At 42.6% G+C, this 21,733-nt stretch overlaps 1 protein-coding gene across 1 annotated transcript; it reads right to left on the bottom strand.

The window, feature by feature from the left end:
• Window positions 1-1,441: 1,441 nt before the first annotated feature.
• KIAA1143 (KIAA1143 ortholog) lies at window positions 1,442-21,710 on the bottom strand. Its single transcript, XM_005278596.4, has 3 exons — window positions 21,448-21,710; window positions 14,197-14,347; window positions 1,442-3,087 (listed from the first exon to the last, which is right to left on the bottom strand). Exons 1-3 carry the CDS (start codon window positions 21,553-21,555, stop codon window positions 2,873-2,875), a joined length of 474 nt encoding a protein of 157 aa, XP_005278653.1. The 5' UTR covers window positions 21,556-21,710; the 3' UTR covers window positions 1,442-2,872.
• Window positions 21,711-21,733: the final 23 nt, after the last annotated feature.

Here is a 21,733-nt window from a genome sequence, read left to right as displayed (position 1 = left end):
CTCAATCTTATAAATTTCTTTCACTACACAATAAGCAGCTCTATTTAAGTGTATTTATTCACTGTGCTCAAACAACTTATCAGTCTTATTTTGAATATGCAGAATCTGTGGCTCTTTTTAATTTTTAGGTAAATCCAAATTCTCTCTGATCCCTTGGCAAGCATTTATCTCCTGATAACCATGTCCCTGGAACTGCCTTGCAGCTAATGTGAAGAGTGTTCAGGCTGTATGGGAAAGATGTAAAGAGTATTTTTAAACTGACAAATAGGTCCAGAAAAGTTTAAGTATGCACTGCTGTACTCACAGATTAACTCATTCTTTCAAATGGGTTTTAGTGAGTTAGAGCAGTGGTTCTCAACCAGGGATACATGTACCCCTGAGGATACAGAGAAGTCTTCCAGGGGGTAAATCAACTCATCTAGATATTTCCTGGTTTTACAACAGGCTACATAAAATGCACTAGCAAAGTCAGTATGAACTAAAATTTCATACAATGACATTTATACTGCTCTATATACTAAACACTGAAATGTAAGTACAATATTTATATTCCAATTGCTTTACAGGCAGTTCTCGACATTATGATGTTCAACTTACGATGAACGGCACTTATGACATTTCTGAATGGATACCCTGATTCGAACTACGACGATTGGTTTCGACTTATGACGCTCGGTCCTGCAATGGAGCATACTGCGGTTCCAAGTTATGATGTTTCGACTTGCAACACAATTTTTAGGAACCAAATGTGTTGTAAGTCCAAGGTCTGCTTGCATTTTATAATTATATTGTAAAAATGGGAACGTAAGCAATTTTTCAGTACTAGTGTGCTGTGACACTTGTATTTCTATATCTGATTTTGTAAGCAAATAGTTTTTAAGTGAGGTGAAACGTGGGAGTACACAGGACAAATCAGACTCCTAAAAGGGGTACAGTAGTCTAGACAGATTGAGAGCCACTGAGTTAGAGTATTTATTTTTTCAGTCCAAGAAATATATGTTGAAATGTTCATGGCAACATGCTGTAGATATTTTAAACAAGATTTTTCATTATCATATTACGTTTTCCAAAAAACTGGACTCAAATGAATTTTTAGTGCACATAATTCACTAGTTGCAACACAACTTACCAACTATTTGCTGTGATTTTCTTTGATATATGTTCTAAATATGGGCAGAAAACATATTTAGAAAAATTCAAACCAAATCCATAAATGCACTAGTGACATTCCCATTTAAATTACATATATTAGAAAATATTGTTTTGAGACATTGGTACTGGGATCACTGCAGGTGTTGTATGACAGCATAAATTTTCATTATGGGCATATTCACTGATTTAGAGTGCTTCAAATCAGATGGATTAGATAACTGTGTCACCTACTGAAATAATATAAATATATTTTTGACCACTTATAAAACATGCACAAAAGATAAAATTATTTATCACACATTCAATGTTTTAATACCAATATTAACAGAGTTAAACTAAAAATAGCTGTCTCACACAGCAACTTTAGATCAGCTCCTTAATGAAGCTCTGCATTCCCATTCATTTCACATGTTCTGTCACATAACCAAGGAAATGGGTTCCTGGTCTTTTATCCTATAATTCTGCAGCAGTCTACTATCAGCTCCTGGTTACATATAATTACAGAACATACAATACGTCCAAACAGTTTCAAAGGACATAGTATTTTCAAGAGGATTTTGTTGTTGTTGGAAACCACATCAGCTCTCAATGTTATCTTGAATCTCAGCAAGTCCTTTCTGTGTAAGCCATTTAAGAATGGTCACTTTCATCTGCTGTACGCGACAGTAGAAGAGTTCACAAATTAGATATTGTCCCAGCTACACAACTTCATGACTTATTTTATATCTCATACTATAAAATCTGCAGCTTTCCACAACAGTTCCTGCTTACAATGTTTCTACTCTAAACAAACAGTTTTCTATAGCTTAAAAGTGAAATGAAATATTTTACAAGCTGTCTGAGATCCCAAATAATCATGAATACATAAACAATTACAAAAAAAAATACTTTCTATCCAGTTTTTTATGCATAGCCCATCACCATGGTATCCAAAATGGACTAAATGGCTTTCCCTACATAATCTCCAAGTTCACAGTTCAGAGATTTCTTTCCTGTGCAAGATCTGATGCAATCACTAAGGATCCAATCCTGTAACCCTTATTCAGAGCAATTCCACTGAAGTCAGTGCTTACAGGCTTCATCTGCATCCACTGAGGACAGCAATCAAAATTCCCATGGCTTTACTAGGTGCTGAGTCATACACATAAAGATGACAAGACACAGACCCAGTTATTCAGCCCATACACCCTGGGGAGGGGGGAGATTTCAAGTTGTACCTGAGTAAAGGTCAAAGATTTTAGTCTCCAAGTTTTTATACTGTTTTGACTGTTAGGGAGGTCAACTCTAACAGGACAAAAATATACAACTATGAACTCAGGTCTTTGGCCACTTAGTAAACAGAAAAAAAAATGTAAATGGGGAAAATGATTTTAAAATATTTTGTTTGCAAATGTATTAATAAGTTTTACATGTACACAAGTATATTGCTAATATATGGGATCTTAAACAGCCATTTGTTGGGTTTTATTTTGCACACACATTTAAGTTCTCTTTTAAAAATACAGTCCAAAATACTGTGCATGCAGTACCATCTAAACTGAAAAATTAGGGCTTGACTCTCACCTCACACTAGTTTTATATGGTCTTCCTCTGACATCAGTGGATTTACCCCAGAGTAAAAGGAGAAGCAAGCCCTAAGTCTCCACCTAAAAGATGCACCTCATTTTTGCTCTAATGCTTGTAAGGGAAAGTATGCAAAAAAAAACACCATGCACAACTCCTAATCATCATTTTCTTCATCATCAAATGAGAGAAGGCTGCTATTTTTAATTTGTTTAGCTGCATTCTGAGGGGGTGTTGAGTCCCTCTTAGTTTTCTTTGATTCTTTTTTCTTCTTACTGGAACTTGCAGTCAGGCCCGAAAATTTCTCTTCTGATGAACGCTTACTTGGCTTCTTGAACACAATTTTTCCATCATCAGGCTCTGGTTCTTCATCTATAACAAAAGATAGCAAAATCAAGATTTCCTTTTATATTATCATACATGCTGAACTTCACTTTTCCTCAGCTAAAATCAGCATGAGAAGACCTCTGAAATAAAAAAAATTCACCAAAATAAAGTGTCCCATTTCCTGTTTACTATAAAGTCATCATGGAGTAATTTCCTTGATGCACACACATGGTTGCTCTGTGGAGTGCATCCACGTATCTGTTTGACCCATTTCTTCTCCCACGGTAGCATGGCTTCTGTGGATGCTGTCGGAGTTATAAGGAGAAGAGGGAGCATGCTGCAGAGCTAGAAATCTCTTGTGAACAACCTATTTGTAGCTCCATCCACCTGCAAAAGTAGAGAGCAATTGTGCCTTTAACTTCTCGGCTTTCATTTCACCCTTTGATGGTGATAATACACTCTCAGTAATGTCTCACCAAGCTCTCTGAAGGGCTACATATGGTAAATTTATCTTAGTGGCAAAGGGTAGATGATGTGCATATACTTCCATAAACTATGTCCAATTGCTGCTTTGAGATTAAACCCCCCAAACCTTGACATTACTTCTTTTGCAAACAACTTCGTAAGGTCTCTTTACTTTATACATCTACATACAGTGTATCTGCATAGTCATCACACTGGATCCTGAAAACGTGTGAGGATTAATGAATTCTGCTCATCTACCTCTGCTAACGAAGATAAGAATTTGAAATGAGAGATATTCTGGGATTACCAAGGTGGGGGAGAACAACTGCTGCATGAATGTACCATCTTGTTTTGGTAAATGTAAAACCACTGTTATGAATTAGAAGCAAAGCCTCATGCTACAGTGGCTTACAACTGAAACGATTTATAGACAAAGGGACATTCATGAATCAGAGATTCTGCTGTGCACATTTTTCTTAAGTACAATAATTTGTTTTAAAAATCAATTGTGCAATAGAAACTTCCTGATGACATAACAGCAGTGTTTGACAAGGTTATGGTTTATTGATCCCCATTTAATAATGTACTCTGTGCCCTTTTACCACTATTATCATGAGGTTTATTATAGAGAGGAGGTGCATTGTAACTTTTCAGTGTTTCAGAAAGCCTTGTGAAATCTTATTTGAAATTGACCAAGATTGTTTAAAGTGCATGCTCAGACTGTAAAAACTGTTACATTGTTTATATTATATTAATAGTTTTAGGATCCAAAGATCTCAGATATGCATCCACAGAGCAGGCCAGACAACACCGCTGTTTTAGTAATATACGAGTAATAGAGGAAATATCACCTAAAAAAACCCCAAAACTCTCTCACCTTAACAAATCTTCTCCAGGAGCAAACATAACCTTTAAAGGACTAGGAGTTCCAATCCTGCCAATGACTTATACTGGAGCAGGTACTACAGGCATAATACTGTTCACAAAATCAATCAACTCAGCAGCTTCTTGGTTTTGGAAGAAGAGTAAACTTGTGCACTGTAAAATGTAATGGTGGTTCCCATTAATAAAAATTATGGCTAAAGAAAAGCCCTCCAGTAACCTACTATCAAAAGTAAATGTGAATAAGATAATTTTTATAGTAATATAAGCATTTTTATTAGCAGGCCTATTGTGAATTATACACAAGATGAATTTGTTGTTCATGCATCCTATTGTTTATTAATTTGTCTTGTATTTAATACACAAAAATAAACTTAAGAAGCGTTCACTCTTTGGCTCTGGGATGGATGGTAAAGATTTGTTAGGTTTTCACCAAAAATATACCCCATCCTTGACTACCAAAATATCATCACATTCAAATGTGGATACAAGAGACTTAAAAACATTTCCGACACCCCATCTATCTGTCTATTTTTTTAGATTTTGCTCTCAGAGGTTTAATAGTTAAATAATTCCCTTTATTGAGTATTCTTCCGTATTTGACAAACATTGAGCTTTAGTCTATTTGGAAACACGGCTTTGGTTTAACAAGATCTTCTATTTCTGTGGCATGTGACAAAAACCCCACCACACTTACATACCTGATTAACTTTATACATGTGAGTACACCCAATTACCAAGTATATAAGTTTTTGTAGGATCAAAGCCTCTACGCATACCAGCATCAATATATGTCAATACAGCTTTGGGAATAGGATTCACTAATAAATTGCTGCTGAAAAGGAAAGGAGCAACACAAAATTTGCTTTGCTCAATCCTACAAACACAGTGATTACTGCATTTCTGTGGAGCGACAGCTTTTTTTTTTTTAAGACAATCAATAATTTGTCGTTCATAATATAAACAACAGTTTAACCAAATCAAGTCTGGGACTAAAATGCCGTGAGAGTTTTTCTGGTCACTACATTTCTTCACTGTATTCTGTGTGCATAAGTTGGCAGAATAAGTTTTAGTACATAGCCTAACCCAGAGACTGAACACGAAGGAATGGAGTGAACGTACATAATAAGGATAGGGTTGTGGAGGGACAACTGCATTAGCATTTTTTTTAAAGTAGTTGAATAGTATCTCACTCGAAAGCTTGTGTCTCTCACCAATGAAAGATATTACCTCACCCACCTTGTCTACTTAATAACATCATTCAAGGAGTCAGCATAAACCACATATGACCGTTTCAGTCTGACTAGTTCCCAATGGGGAAATTCTAGAAGAAGAAACATAGCAAAGGAATGTAGTCTAGTACAGAAGAATGGTGGGTCAGAAGTTCCAAGATCTATTACTAGCTCTTCTTTCTGTTGACCTGGTGTGACCTGGGACAAGCCAATTCACCTGTTTGTTTCCCCATGTATAAAGTGGAGAAACTAGTCAGAGGTCTTTGTAACCTGGTTTGAGGTCTTTATAAGGAAGGGTATGCTAGAGAAAGGGCAAAGGATCAGGGCAACAGCAACACTGTAATTTCCTTAGCGTTGGCTTTCAAGGACTGAACACTGTTTATGGAGTATTCAGAAGTAGCTGGATAGATTTTAGATTTCTGCCTGGAAAGACATTATCAAGTTTTTATTAGATGTTCAAGGACACTCCTTCCAGCAGGAAAAAAACAACAAACAACAAACAGACCAATTTCAGGCAGCCCTATATTCTCACTTAAAATATGTCAGTAATGTTAGACAGAGAGAATGAATCAGGTGAGGAAATACGGTCTTACCTAAGCAATCTGTGGAAAGAGTGAGAACAGGAAAGTGAGATCCTAAATCAAATTTATCTAAAATGTTTAAGGAAAGCAGTGTTGATTTGTTAACGTCTGCCAAGAGTGCCTTCTTTCAGCTAGTAATAAACTTCATCTCATCCTTTCTCAGATTACATTGAACTGATTAGTCTTTCTTCCCTTTTATAGGTGTATTGATGACCTCCAGAAATTGATAAAAATGTGTCCTGGAAAGGGTCAGTGAAAAACTTAAAGAATCAACCTCAGCGTTGGAAGTTCTTAAACCAAAACCTGATAAAAGCCAACACCAGGACTACAAATCAGGGAAAGGGGGATTTCTGACAATGTACTGAAAGAGTTGAAGACAGCAGAAAAGTGAGCAGACAAGCAAATGTAAGAATGCAAAATATAATGTTATTGCTGAAAACAAGGACTAAACTGCATTAACAGGCTCTTTTTAAAGCACTGTATGACCTTAGCCATAGTTTCTTTTGCCTGAATCCCAAATCCATATTTTGAAAGTTTAAGAGGGCTGCATTCAAAAGTGATCTAAAATTCTAACTTTAAAAAAAGTCATCTTCTAAAAAATGTGGATTACCTTTTTGTTACAAGTCACACCTTACAAGATAACTATAACTGAAAGACCGTGGCCAGAGTGGAAAGCAGCATTTTTCTCTAGTTTGCTTACTTTTTCTTTGACAGCAACTTATGTAGTCAGTTTCACCAGTTTTCCTGTAAAGTCAGTCAATTTCTATTTACATGGGTCAGTCACACAGCAACAGAAGTGATACCAGAGACCTCGGTGTTCTTGGGAAACCAGGGTGCAGTATCCAGCCGGACTCATGAAAGACACCCCCACCTCCCCGCCCCAGCCTCTGCTTAAACCAAAACCCATCAGAAGAAGAAAACTTGCAGAGAGCAATGAAGGGCATTGGGAGACACACCTAGACCCCTCCTGACAAAGGTGACAAGATTAAGACATCTCCATTAGCATACAGAATGGAGAGCAGAGACAACTCCCCTAGCCTCATCTGCATGAAAGATGGGACAGGAAAACATCTCAATTTACATACAGAATGGAGAACAGAGAACCACACTGAATTCTGGGACCAGAAAAAGCAGGGAAGCACTGCATCCTGGGAATCTCTGCTCCAGATGCTAATGAACCTATGTCTGCACACACCCAGCTCAGCAATTATCAGACCAATTCTAGTAATGAATCCTTAATTGATATCCAAATACTAAAGCAGCCTAGTTGCATTGTGAGTTCCCTGGAAGAAAACACCACCCATAGCCAAGAGTGATCAGCTCCTATTGTCTAGTCTAAAGAAAATCCTTGAGTCATCAGTTTACCTATAAACAAATCTAGTGTTCTCCCTTGAATCATTGTATTTTCTCTACAAAAATCCCTACTCACCCTCTAGTCAGGGTTCTGATGCTTAGATCCAAACTAGGGCCTTGGCTACACTTGGCGATTCACAGCACGGCCGCAGGAGCGCTGCGAAGCGCGAGTGTAGTTGTGCCGCCAGCGCTGCGAGAGAGCTCTCTTGCAGCGCTGTAAGTACTCCACCTCTCCGAGGGGAATAGCTTGCAGCGCTGCGAGCGAGCGTGCAGCGCTGCAGGCGCTGATTACACTGGTGCTTTACAGCGCTGCACTCACTGCGCTCGGGGGGGCGGGCAGGGCGTTTTCACACCCCTGAGCGCAACAAGTTGCAGCGCTGTACAGCGCCAGTGTAGCCAAGGCCTAGGCATCAGTTCCACTGGAACTCCATCATCTCCTCACTGATCGTGCTGGGGACTCTGCCTGCCTCTTGCCCTCAGGACCTTCAGCTACCACCGTCATCTGGGAACCCCGACCAGTTCAAGCTTCAGGGAGCGGTGAGACCGACTTCTCTCTCTTTCTCGCTGTGTTTTCCTGTCTATCTTAGGTATTAGCCTTTAATCATGTATGTTATGTTGGTTTAGTCCTCCTTGTGTAGTTATCACTATTATTCAATAAATAACTTCTATGGTTAAGTTGGTTGCTTCTCTCTCTCTGGCTGAACTTTACTCGTGTGTGTTTTTAGCTTCCCCCATTCACCCTACAGCAACGCTTCTTTTACCTAAGCTAAAGATCCCTGCAGCACCCAAAATACCGTAGGGTTTGCTCATCGAGTAGGTTACTGCCAGTATAATTGTGTTGGGAGAGTGCGGATAGGGATGTGCTGAATTTGGGACACATAAGGGTAACAGCTTGAAAGTGCTGCTTCCTCCAGCCCAGTGAGTCCAGAGACATACAAGGGGTCAGCTTGACAGTGCTGATTGACCCGGTCTGCTCAGACTTGCTCTCTTAATGTACGTGTGGGTGTTCATCCGGTTCTAGGGCGGGTGTAACCCAGCCCTAGGGACCCTAGGTTCTGCAGGATAGCTCCATTGGGAGGGGACTTGCAGAAGGGAGAAGTAAAGCTCCATATGAAAATACAAGTGACACAAGCAGAACATTGACAGGGTTAAAGAACCCCTTTCCCCAGAGGAGTAACCCGAATAAATGAGCATACCCCAAAGTAATGGGCACATCTGGTTACAGAATACACAAATGCCACAAAAAACTCACATGGGCTCAAGGTCACATGTAATGCATAAAACTCTTATAAATGTGATTGGACTTCAAGTTGTAAGTGTCCCTTTAATGAGAATGACTAAAGAGGTTTTGTAGCAGCCCGATGAATTTCTCAACGGTTGCATGACTCTGGAGGTTTGGATACAATTGTTTTATAACTGATTAAAATATTCTCACTTAGCCCAAAAGTACTCTTCAGCTTTCTCCCTCCATCTCCGTACCTGCCTCACTAACCATTTATTACAGAAACTCTCCAAACCACTATTTTAAACTATGTAATACTTGATGTTCCTCACATAATCAGCCCCATTCATTTAAGGAGGTAATCTAAATGCAGTGAAATGTTACTGCAAACTTTTGATGTACTTTTGGAAGTCAAAATTGACGTTTAATACAAGGTTTTAGAAACAGCTAAAATCAAGGCCACTTACTAAGGCTACAGACCAGCTAACCAGCAGCTTGACCTCTAGAAGTGCAAGAGATCAGGCAGTATCCCCCACCAAGCAAAATGAACAAGCCTGGAATAATATTAAGAGACTTCAAATAGTAAGGACACCTGCTTCTAAGTTTTGGTCCTCTGCATATATCAGAATGTCTCAGAGACCAGATGAACTAGAAAAGCACCAGAAAAATAAATTCTAGCACAGGGGTAAGCAACCTATGGCATGTGTGCCAAAGGTGGCATGCAAGCCGATTTTCAGTGGCACTCTCACTGCCCGGGTCCTGGCCACCGGTCCGGGAGGCTCTGCATTTTAAATGAAGCTTCTTAAACATTTTTAAAACCTTATTTACTTTACATACAACAATGGTTTAGTTCTAAATTATAGACTTATAGAAAGAGACCTTCTAAAAACATTAAAATGTATTACTGGCACGCGAAACCTTAAATTAGAGTGATTAAATGAAAACTCGGCACATCATTTCTGAAAGGTTGCCAACCCCTGTTCTAGCGATTGTAATGAATGTAGGGACAAGATATCTTGTATCAATTACCATTTTTACTTTTCTGCAATCTTATTTTTCATGAAACTATTTTTATTACCATTGACCCTACAATCATTATTTTCAGAATGCTGCATGAAAGAAAATTTAAGCAAAAAGATTGTTAGTAAATAAATAGCAACTTTTAAAAAACCTCTAGCAAGTCCTCCACGGATAAAATGATTTCAGTAGAGAAGATTACGTATAAAGGTTAATCAGAGCTAAAGTGCTCACCATGACTGTATTTCCAAAAAGCCAATGTAAGAGCATTACTAAATTTCGCTCTGCCTCGGAAGGAGGCTAAGTGAAGCTGAAACATTAAATCAGCTATTTTTTCCAGATTAATGCAAGAGTATAGTTCATCAGTTTCAGAAAAAGCCAGTCACAGGGCAGACTGTGGCTTGAAATAAAAAAGGTACAGTCATGTCAAACTGGTTAGTGAACAAAGCTGTATAGGGAGGAATGTAAATGAGGTTTAGAAAATCCCAGAATAATATCCCACTCTGATGTCTGTGGGCAGGGACCTTTGGAATGAAGAATCACTGTAGTCATATTAAATGAGAAGGCAGAACGTCAAACCTGGATATTTTAGGTACTTTTGAATACTTTCAACAATACCCTTAGTGTAAATCAGCCTCCATCCACATATGGTTGTTGGGCACAGGTTGCTTGGAACCTGTTTGCCTTTGTTCTCATCCTGATATGGTAAAATGGAATGTTAATTCTGGCATTTTCTTCCTCCGTCTCCATTCAGGCTTCATATAAATACAAGTTAATGAACTGTCTGTGTGATATACACTATTAGAATTACATTCATTCCACTGTCAACTCACAGGTTGACAACTTCAAAAATAAAATGTAAGAAATAAGAAATTACTCTACAACAATCTTTTCATGATACTTTGCTATTTTAAAACATGGAAAGTAACTGGCAAAAAACACAAACACAATATTCAAAACCTCTAATAAAGAGTGGAGCTAGCCAGCTGTACCTACCAATGGTTAACAGAGACCTGAGTTTGAATCCTTATAACTGGAAATTAGGTAGGCAGGGTAAAGATGATTAAAGAGAGCTGCAGTACCATCATACCACAGCCATCTACATGGCAGTAGAAACTTTCACAGCAGAAATCTCCTAGCACAGATGCAAATGCTGGCACTTATGTTGTTTGCTCCCACTGTTAACACAAGTCAACAGAACAAAGGCAGGAGATGAACCCATGGATATTAACTTCATTGGCAGTCAAGCAAAGCATCAGAAGCCTAAGACAATGCAATGTCTAGGCAAGAGAACAGCAGTCATCACAGTGAAGCGTCTCAGAGCCCCTGATTGTAACTAGTACGTGTCCCCTTGCAACAGTGGTTCTAAAGCCCAAGTTGCTACTATTGGCCATATCACAAAAACCTACACAATTTGCCACAACTGATAGCCATTGCTCAAAAGGCTTAGGACTGAAGATAAATGCAGAGGTGCAAAAGCTCAGGACTAAGCTACAGTGGCAAAACTGTACAGGTGCATTTGCATATCATCTCACTGACCCTATTTATGAAAGATATTACTTTTATTCCACACAGATTATTATTCTACCCATTAGAGTAGATCAGTTCAGATTTTTTTCATAGTGTGGACCAGCTCCCTTTCCATATATGATTATGCAGACCACCTCCCCTCCACAGTGATTAACTGAGATTCCTGTGGCTGCTATATCAATTGTTTACATGGAAAAGTAATATCTGAAAAACCATTGAATGTATTTTTCAGAGTGGTTGAGGTTTTTGACATGCTGGAAAAAAAAATCCACTTCTCTGAAGAACCCTTGAAACCTTTACAAAATGAAACACAGAGCACATTATACTTGAGTAATAAATATCTTTGTGTAAACAGGTTTATGCTTATTATTCATAGTCTCAGAAATTAAAAGTTTGCAATTCTGTGAATAGATTTCTCCCCCACCTCCAGTCTACTAACTGATAAGGCCCACCACTTTTTTGTATTTTATTTTTAATAGTGATAAGAAGCAAATAATGTTTTCCCAAGTTAAGTACTTAGCCTGTTATGCAGATCAGACCAATACAATCCTGAAGCACTACTAATAAAAAACTTTCATTGCTTTACTGGCTGGACAGGAATGAAAAATCTTTTAAAAACTGGCAGAATTCTGGATTCAATTGTCTTCTCTTCTGTAATTTTACTTCTATAATTTCCCACAAATTTGCTGCAATTAACTATGACACAACCTCCTTCACAAGCACAAATTTTTACTACAAAAACTGTATCTTCTATTTTAAATGGTAGAAAAGAAAGAAGGAACTCAAAATTTCATTCCAGCAGCTACATTTCAGCTTTTCTGTTTTGGGAGGAAGGAAAACATACTGGAAAAAGAGGCAAAAATTCCTAGCTTCTCTGGATCATTCCCCCCCCCCCCCCCCCCCGTGCAGTTCTTGTTCTTGGTTGTTAAGAGATTTCTACTCAGACAACGTCATCATCTGATAAACAGTCAAAGCCTCCAAAACCTCCTTCAATTCCTTTTATAAGTTTAGAACTTCTTGAAATAGTCGCTTGTTGAGTAAGTGCATGCTATGTGTGACAAAGTCCTTTTCATGCTCTCTTCTAGTTTCAATTTACTTAGTAGAGCCACAAACTCTGAGAGTTCCATCATCATCTGTGAAGCTGGGGCATCACTTTAAACAAAACACACAAACACACAAACAAAGCAGCTATCATTGTGAAGGAACTTCTGAACTTTCACAGTGTGTTTTAGAAATGTGTTCAGAGTTGACAATGTTTGAATATTATTCTGAACATCCATACAACCAACCTTCTAAGATAACTGCACCCATTACATTATTTCATTTCATATTTTACTTACATTGTCCAATAAATTAGAGACCTCCCTATTGTCATTTTCTTCTTTGTATTCCTGAATGGCCTTTTCAACAACTTGGATACAATTTTCTATGGTTGTCTTTACAGACGGAATCAAAAGCAGCATTAAGTAAGAACATATTTTCCTGTACTTGTTTGTTGCCATTACTGAATCATTTCTCATGTTTAACCAACAAGCTTCCATTTGAGTCACTGGATTCCTTTAGTTCCTCCTTTAATTTTCCACTATTTTATCACTTGCACCATCTTGTACTGTGCATACACGTTAAGATCTGTCTGGAGGAGTATATTTAGGGTGAAATTAATTTCTTTTAAATTGCTCATTTGAGCTACATTCAAAATAATGTTTGGGTCAAAGATTACAATTTTCTTATTAAATTCAAATCTGCCTTTTGGTTTATTTTAAAAACGGAACATTTGAACTTAAAGCAGTCTGAAGAAAATGATTTTCTGTACTTTGGGAGGAAAACAAATCTTTTCTATCTTGATAGATAACTCTTGTCAAGGTTTAAATTTTACTAAAGAAGAAGAATTTTATTTTATTTACTTCAATCTATTCAATTGCTTGTTCGCTACCTCTTCTTTCAATTTTAAACCTGTTGAATGGATAATTCATTCAGATATTTGTTAGTCACTATACATTAAATAACCAATATGTAGTACTGATCAGCTTTCACATTTCCTGGTGTTAGAATGAGAAACTACCACCAGGTGAATTCAACATTGTGGAAGTTGAAAAAGATGATGAACTACCCAGTTCTATAGAGAACCATGCAAACAGATGTCCTGCCTACCTCCAGAAGCCTCCAGATTCTAACAACCCAAATCCCACTAGCAGTTCAAATCTGCACCAATGACAGTTGATTCCACACACTAGCTATATCCTTCTTTTCTATCACCTAGATCTCTATTGAGACCTCTTCCCTTCTAGGCTTCTAGAGAGTTCTGCAACTTTCTTATTGTTTCTAGTAAGTTTAACAGGCATAACAAGTGATATGCTTATCACTTCTTTTTTAGCATTGTAGGATAGTTAAGTTTTCATTCACAGCTTTAAATTAGACCCTAATGTTCTGAGGATCATATATTTTTAAGTTTCTTCTATGTTCATTTAAATATGTCAGAATGGCACAGAAATTGAAAACAAAATGTTAAACCAAACACCACTGAGCTGGTTATTCATTAAGGGAAGGGGAGTGGGAACCAAAAATGACTTTCACAAAACCATGGTATTTTTAGCTTATTGCTATTTCACAGCTGGAACCACAGAGCCAGGATCGTGTAACTAGTCAGGTCTCTGGAGATCAGGCAAGTGCTATGTGAACTACAGAGCTTAGCCTGGGAATCACTGGGGCAAATTATTTAAATGAGGAATTGTGAATCAGAGGTAATAAGAAACTGAAGAAAATTAATCCTACATCTGCAAGCATGTTCCTTTATTTGCTTACTGTCTTTTCATTTTGGGCTATATAAAACAAAAGATTAATATTCTAAAATTCATTATGTCTTAGTACTTGCCTGATTTTGAAGCATCTTTGATCTCCTGTTTAATTTTCATCACTTCTTCTGGGGTCAGGTCCCCTTTTTTCAGTACTACCACTTGGGGTTGTTCATCCTCTTTGTCACTGCCACTCTCACAATCTTCCTCAGGAGCTGGGAGCTGCTCTCTCTAGATGAGAGACAGAAATAAAAGCAACTTTGATCATCATATCAACTCAACTCTTGTGGTAAGGTCAGTTAGGAGAGAGATTTGGCCATCAGTGTCAACCTCTCTCAACAAGCACTGCCCAAATAGCCCGAAGTTATAGTAAAATCATCCAAGAGAAACGGAGACACACTAATCAGCATGACATCAAGCTCAGAACCACATTACTTGCCTTTCAATCACGTAGCACATCATCACAGAAGAATTTATGTTAAGGTATGATTTAAAAAAAAAAAAATTATTGTAACATTTTGCCCTTTTCCATTATTTTTAATACCCTCTTAAGACCTAAAGAGATGCCTTTCCATAACAATGCTCTCCATTTTCTATTGAGCAAATATTAACATTTTCAGTTAGCCATGTTGATCAGAGTTTATCTCCCCCCTTTGGTTGCTTGCTTGTTTAGAATAATCAGTAATATCGGTATTTACAACAGCAAAGCTCCAGAAACAGCTCTTTTTGGTTAACATGCTCCCTCTGCTGGCAAATTCTGCAAAAGTAGACTACAATAAAGCAGGTAGTGTAGTAGCTTTTTAGATATATATATATATATATATATATATATATATATATATATATATATATATATCTACATATATATATATATATATCTACATATATATATAAATAAATAAACAAAAATGACAATACTGGTGTCACGGAGTAGGGGGGGGGAACACAAGGCCCTGCACCCCCGGCTTCCTGCGATTCACCATGACTCTCAGCCAGCCAGTAAAGCAGAAGGTTTATTTAGATGACAGGAACACAGTCCAAGACAGGTCTTGCAGACACAGACAACAGGACCTCCTCAGTTAGGTCCATCTTGGAGCACCACAGCCCCGTTGGGGGGTGGGTCAGAGCCCCGTCCAGGCTCCCCTCCATTACCAGACAGCTCCTGAAACTCCAACTCCCTCCAGCGTCTCTCACCCAGCCTCCCCCCAGCTCCTCCCCCAGCCTTTGTCCAGTTTCCCGGGCAGAGGTGTCACCTCGCCTCCAACCCCCTTCCTGGGTTCTCATGTTACATGCTCAGGTATCTTCCCTAAAGGCCAGTCTCCTATCCCCCAATGCAGACCATCCCAGCCAAACACCCCACTCAGCATTCAAAGACCACATTAAGAACAGTCCCAGTTCTTCACATCTCTCCCCCCTTCAAGACCGAACTGAGCAGGGTAACTTCAGCCAGTGACCTGGGGAAGTTCAAACCTACCCACATTCCCATGGATGCCCCCGCATCCCTCCCATTCCTTGGTGAGAATTACACCAGGTCCTTCCAGTTTCACCCCCCCCCTTAGGTCGTGTGTGCTCGATGACACTCGTAGTTCGCATGTGGGAAGACTTATGCAGCCCGTGCCCTTTTCCCACCTCAATACCCCTGGGGTTCAAACTGGGGTGGGGTCTTCTCCCAGCGTTCCAGTCTGGAGGTCTGTGATTTGGGCTCTCTTGGTTCAGAGCCCCCCTTTTGACCTTGGCTACCTTCTAGAAAGGCTCCTCTATGATGGGCAAGGGTCCTAAAGCCATTTCCCCCTTGTCCCGGGCCTTCCTCATACTCTGACGGGGTCACAGGATTGGCAGTACTGTCGAACAGTAATAAAGACCCCAGGCCACTAAAAGTTCCGTAGCAGCCTTTGCTGGGTACGCCAGGTTCCCTGGTGCCCTGAGAGGGGGATGTCATGGGCCCGGCACAGCAGCTGGCGGCGATACTTCTGGGGTACCAACAACTGCCTCCTGATCCCCCCCCCGACTCCATTTTCCCTGGGGGAGCCCATTCTCAGTACAGGAACCCCTTCTCCCACAGGAACCTTTTCCGGCAACCTCTCCCCATGGTCTGTACCACACTGAGGTTGGCCAGGTCCCTTATCTTCCGCAAGGAGGGATCTTTCTGCAACTCAGCCTGGAACTCAGCAGCTGGGACAGGGATGGGCACCTGCACCCTTCTGCTGGCTGGGTCTGAAGCCACAGCCTCCCTGAGCCGTGTCCCTGGGCGTTCCCTCCCTACCAGGTTAGGGTCCTGCGCCTCGGGCAAGGCACCCTCCCCGTTGTCAGGGTGCAGTGCCCCTCGCCGGCTCTGGCTACGGGTCACGACCAGGGCACCCTGGGAGTTGCTTGGCCAGTCCTCCAGGTCCCCCCCCATTAACACCTCAGTGGGCAAATGGTTGTGCACCCCCACTTCTTTGGGGGCCCTCCTTGGCCCCCCACTTCAGGTGTACCCTCGCCACAGGCACCTTGAATGGGGTCCCACCCACCCCCTTCAGGGTTAGATAGGTGTTGAGCATCACCTGATCTGGAGCTTCCACCTCGGGCCGGGCCAGCGTCACCTCAGCACCCGTGTCCCAGTATCCATTGACCTTCCTCCCATCCACCTCCAGGGGAACAAGGCACTCGCTCCGCAGTGACCGCCCCGCGTCCACCCTGTAAATGGAGAACCTGGTGTCCGGAGCATCCAGCCCCCCAGAGGAGCTGGCCTGGGGCACTCCTCCCTCCTGAACAGTTGGGAAGCTGTCAGCCCCCCTTGCCTGGGCAGTCTTCCCCTCGTCCGGCTGGGTCTCTACCAAGCTGACCCTCTGTGGGTTCGGTCTGCTCAGTCTGTCCCTGAGCTTGGGGCACTGAGTCCGTATGTGGTCTCTCTGGCCACAGTAATAGCAGCCCATGTCCCGTGGTCCCCTCGAGCCAGTCGGTTGGTCCTGACGCTGGGTGTTCCCCTTGGCAGGGGGTTCTCCATGTTTTCCCTTTGGGAGGTCCCAGGGTCATTCTCTTCTTGCATCGTGGCGGGCCTGTTCCTTTGGGACTCCTCCCTGTCATCCTCTGCCCGACTGTCCACAAACTCGTCGGCCAGCTGGCCTGCGTGCTGTGGGTTCTCTGGTTTTTGGTCCATTAACCATCGCCTCAGGTCGGATGGGCACTGCTCATACAGGTGCTCCAGTACAAATAGGTCAAGCAGGTCTTCTTTAGTTTGGGCCCCAGCTGTCCACTGGCGGGCATACCCCTGCGTCCGGTTGGCCAGCTGTAGGTATGTGACCTCACAGGTTTTACGCTGACTCTGGAATCTTTTCCGGTACATCTCAGGAGTCAGCCCAAACTCGCGGAGCAGGGCCTTTTTGAACAGTTTGTAGTTCCCTGTCTCCGCCCCTTTCATTCGGCTGTCACCTCCATGGCTGTGGAGTCCTGTAAGGGTATGAGAAACTGGAGCCTGTCTGTGGGGTCAACCCGGTGCAGCTTGCAGGCATTCTCAAAGGCCGTCAGGAAGGTATCCATGTCCTCCCCCTCCTTACGCTGGGCCAGGAAGCACTTATCAAAGCTCTTTGCAGTCTTGGGTCCCCCCTCACTCACCGCAGCTGGGGCCCCACTGCTCCTCAGCCTGGCCAGCTCCAGCCCATGCTGATGCTGTTTCTCCTTCTCCTCCCGCTGCTGCTTCAGTTCTTGCTTCCTTAACTCAAACTCTTCCCGTCTCATCTCCCATTCATATTCCAGCTGCCTCCACTCCAGGGACGGGGAGCTCCGCCGAGATGATCCCCTGCTGGCCGCCGGGTTCAGGGTGCCTTCGGTATTCACTGGGCTTCCCCCAACCCCTCCCCTAGGCATAGGTAGGCAGGATCTCCGGATATCTTCGGCAGTAGTCTGACCCCTCCCAGCCATGTCAGGCCCCGGGGCCCACTCTGCATCCGCCGGGCGGCTTCCCTCAGGGACAGGGCTCGGTTCATCCAAGCGATCCTTCTCCTCCAGCTGGGCAATTAGCTGTTCTTTGGTGGACCTCCCAATGCGCAGCCCCCTCTGCCTGCACAGCTCCACCAGGTTGCTCTTAAGGCGTTTAACATACATCTTCCTGCTGGCCACTCGCCGGCCTGTGCTCTCAGCTTTCCACCGGCCTGTGCTCTCAGCTTTCCACCGTTCCAGGGAGACCCCTAGCGTGCCAGTCCTTCTTCAGGTCACCACCTCTCTGCCAGAGTCGAGCTGCAGACTTCTCCGCCCCTGGGACCACTCGCTGCAATCCCCTGGAGGACCCTGTTACTGCAAAAGTCCTTCTCTCGTCACACACTCCCAGGGGTTAATTGCCCCCTGAAACAGTCTCTTGACGACTCTTCAGAATGCCTGGTCCCCGTCAATCCCCCTTCGTTTTACTGCTCCCCAGTCACTTACTGCAGGAAGCGCCATCCACAGGGTGTAGTAGATCCCACCTCTGCCACCAGTTGTCATGGAGTGTGGGGGGACACAAGGCCCTGCACCCCCGGCTTCCTGCGATTCACCATGACTCTCAGCCAGCCAGTAAAGCAGAAGGTTTATTTAGATGACAGGAACACAATCCAAGACAGGTCTTGCAGGCACAGACAACAGGACCTCCTCAGTTAGGTCCATCTTGGGGTACCAAGGGCACCACAGCCCCGTTGGGGGGTCAGACCCCCATCCGGGCTCCCCTCCATTACCAGACAGCTCCTGAAACTCCAACTCCCTCCAGAGTCTCTCACCCAGCCTCCCCCCAGCTCCTCCCCCAGCCTTTGTCCAGTTTCCTGGGCAGAGGTGTCACCTCGCCTCCAACCCCCTTCCTGGGTTCTCATGTTACATGCTCAGGTATCTTCCCTAAAGGCCAGTCTCCCATCCCCCAATGCAGACCATCCCAGCCAAACTCCCCACTCAGCATTCAAAGACCACATTAAGAATAGTCTCAGTTCTTCACAACTGGATTTTAAAATATTGCTTAGAAGCTGAAGGAGAAAACTATCAACTCTTTTTATATAAAATTATTTTTCTTGCTGTTAAAAGTAACATCTTAGATTACTATTTTTCTCTAATCATTCAGTATGAAGAAATATCTTCCTAGTTTGTTTACTTTAGGTCTTATCCTGTGCTACTGAAGTAAACTGGAGTTTTTTCATTAACTTTAATGTGAGCAGGATCAGACTCTTTATGCATTTGACAGCACTTTAGGCATACACAGTATCCCGGTGTGTTTAAAGAACGTCAGCAGAGATTTCAGGTCAGGTATAGTATCTAAAATAACTTTACAATTAGGCAGTCAAGTACTTTAGGAGGCTGACTCAGTTTGGCCAGGTTACTTCCTTTCTTCTCTTCCCTCAAGGTTCATTTGGGCCCAAACACATGCACCTAGGAGCCAGGTGCTACTACTAAAGGCCATGAGCAATCAGAAGCTGAAGAGTCTGAGCTGCAATCTTTTAGCCCACAAAGGTAACAGGAAATTGAATATATTGTATAAAGAGGCAAACAGAGATGAGAGTGCAAGTACTGTCTTGGTTACTATCCTTGAGTCTAGGTGTTAGTGATGACAACCTTGTTATGTGTGTTTTTTTTTATTACTGTTCTGGTCTTTTCCCAAAAATCTGGAGTCGAGTACAATATATGAGATGCTCTATAGACAGTCATTTTATTCTATGTTTTTACAGTGGCCTAGGACAATAGGTCCATGACTAAGATTTCTAGGTGCTATGATAATAAAAATGCTAAATAATATTTACTCAGTTAATTAGAGCATTGGTGTGATACTTACAAGCTAGTGCCTGATCAGGCCCTTAGATGCAATTAACTCAGTTTTTCACTTGTCTACCTTTAAAGATGACAGTACCACTATAAGTACAAATTACTCAAGTCCTCACTTTAAACAGAATAGTTTCTGGACAACACAGTACAGGAGAGAGAGAGAAGCAGCTCATTTGGGGCTAGATTCTTTTCCCCTTAAACAGGATAGAAAAATAGAGGGAGAGGACCATTTTTGTTTTAAGAAGTAGAGAGAGTTTGTGTTATAAGCTTCAGGGCAGTTTGTAAGGCTGCTTTAAATTATGCACACACTTTTAAAAATAACAGTATTAATTGACAGCATTTACTTGAAACAAAGTGAGTTAAAAATAATTTCAGATTTAAAAATCTTATTCAAGTTAATGTTTAAAATCAAATTTACACAAGTTAAGAAGGAAGGTATTGTAATCCCTCATAACCCAAGCCTGACCCCAGATGTACAAGTATCAGTTACAAGGTTCATAAGATATATACATAGTACATAACCAGCATAGACTCAGATTGGGGGGCAGGAGTTTTTAAAACATCAGTGGATAAGTGATCTCTGGTATGCCACCCATAGAATGTATTTAGAGTCCAAATCTACATCTGCCTGTGTCCCTCTTGCCCACTTGTGATTTTCTAGGCAGTTTCCCATTTTAAAAGGCATTTGCTCATCTCTGCTCCTGTGTGAGCAACCCACACAAATAAATAGGAGTAACTGACTCTGTAAGGGGAATAGTGGTAATGTACAATGTAAACAAATGAAAAATGGGGGAAATGATTAAGAAAAGTGATCTTAGGAATTGCCTAACAGAAGCGTTAACTGTTTTAAAGTTTCAGAGTAGCAGCCATGTTAGTCTGTATCCGCAAAAAGAAGAACAGGAGTACTTGTGGCACCTTAGAGACTAACAAATTTATTAGAGCATAAGCTTTCGTGGACTACACTTTAAAAACTCCCCTATTACACATCTTAGGGCTTGAAGGTTACCGGTTTCTGTTGATTTTTTTTAAATAACTTTATTCACTTGCTAGCGCAGCTGGCTGTTGATGCAAGAGGGCAAAGGAGAGCCCTGATGACAGCCCTTGGCTCGGAAATAAACCTCGACCTCAGTTGGTTTCCCAGCGCCTCCTAGGTCTGAGGCGAGCTCCCTTGGATCTAACGTTCCGGGATCTTGTCCTACGGCAGCGCAGGGCTGGCAGCAGGCCACGCGTCAGGCCCTTCAGGACAAGTGTCCACGGGGGCTGGGGAGAGGGAGACACTTCTCCCTGCTGGGGCAGGAGGCTGGTGCGGCTGCTCCCGCCACCTCTGCCCAGGCCGGGGGCGGCTATGGTCACACATGGGGCAGCGGGACTCTGGCCTTGCGAACGGCAGGCTCGGGGCGGGGACGCTCAGTCTCCCACACAGGTCGGGGTGGGGTGGGGGGGGCTAGGGTAGCTCCCAGCGGACGGGGGGAGGCGGCCATGCTCGCCCGGGGCTCACCTGGTCTCCAGGGAGCCCATCCCCGGGTCTCGGCAGCGGGGCGGGCTGTGACCGGGCCCCCCGAGGGGCAGCTTATTACCTTGGTCTCCACCGTGGGCCCCTCCCGATACCCAACCTCCCTCTTGAGGCGGCTCAGGAAGGCGGGCTCGGCCGGCGGCACGTACGAGACCTGCGTCTTTTTGCTCATGGCTGCCAGAGGCACAGGTAGCAGCGGCGGCGAGAGCAACGACGCACTTCCGCCCGGGCCAGGAACGGACGGTAGCAGCGGCCCCGCTTTCCCGGGTCACGTGACAGGGGCTGGTCGTACAGACATATGCACACACCAATGGCCGCTCCCGGGGTGACTTCACAGCGGGAGACGCTCC

Source organism: Chrysemys picta, chromosome 2, assembly GCF_011386835.1.
Source record: "Chrysemys picta bellii isolate R12L10 chromosome 2, ASM1138683v2, whole genome shotgun sequence".
Classification (NCBI taxonomy): domain Eukaryota; kingdom Metazoa; phylum Chordata; order Testudines; family Emydidae; genus Chrysemys; species Chrysemys picta.
Note: the sequence above shows the minus strand (reverse complement) of the source record. Positions and strands in the feature narration are given on the sequence as shown.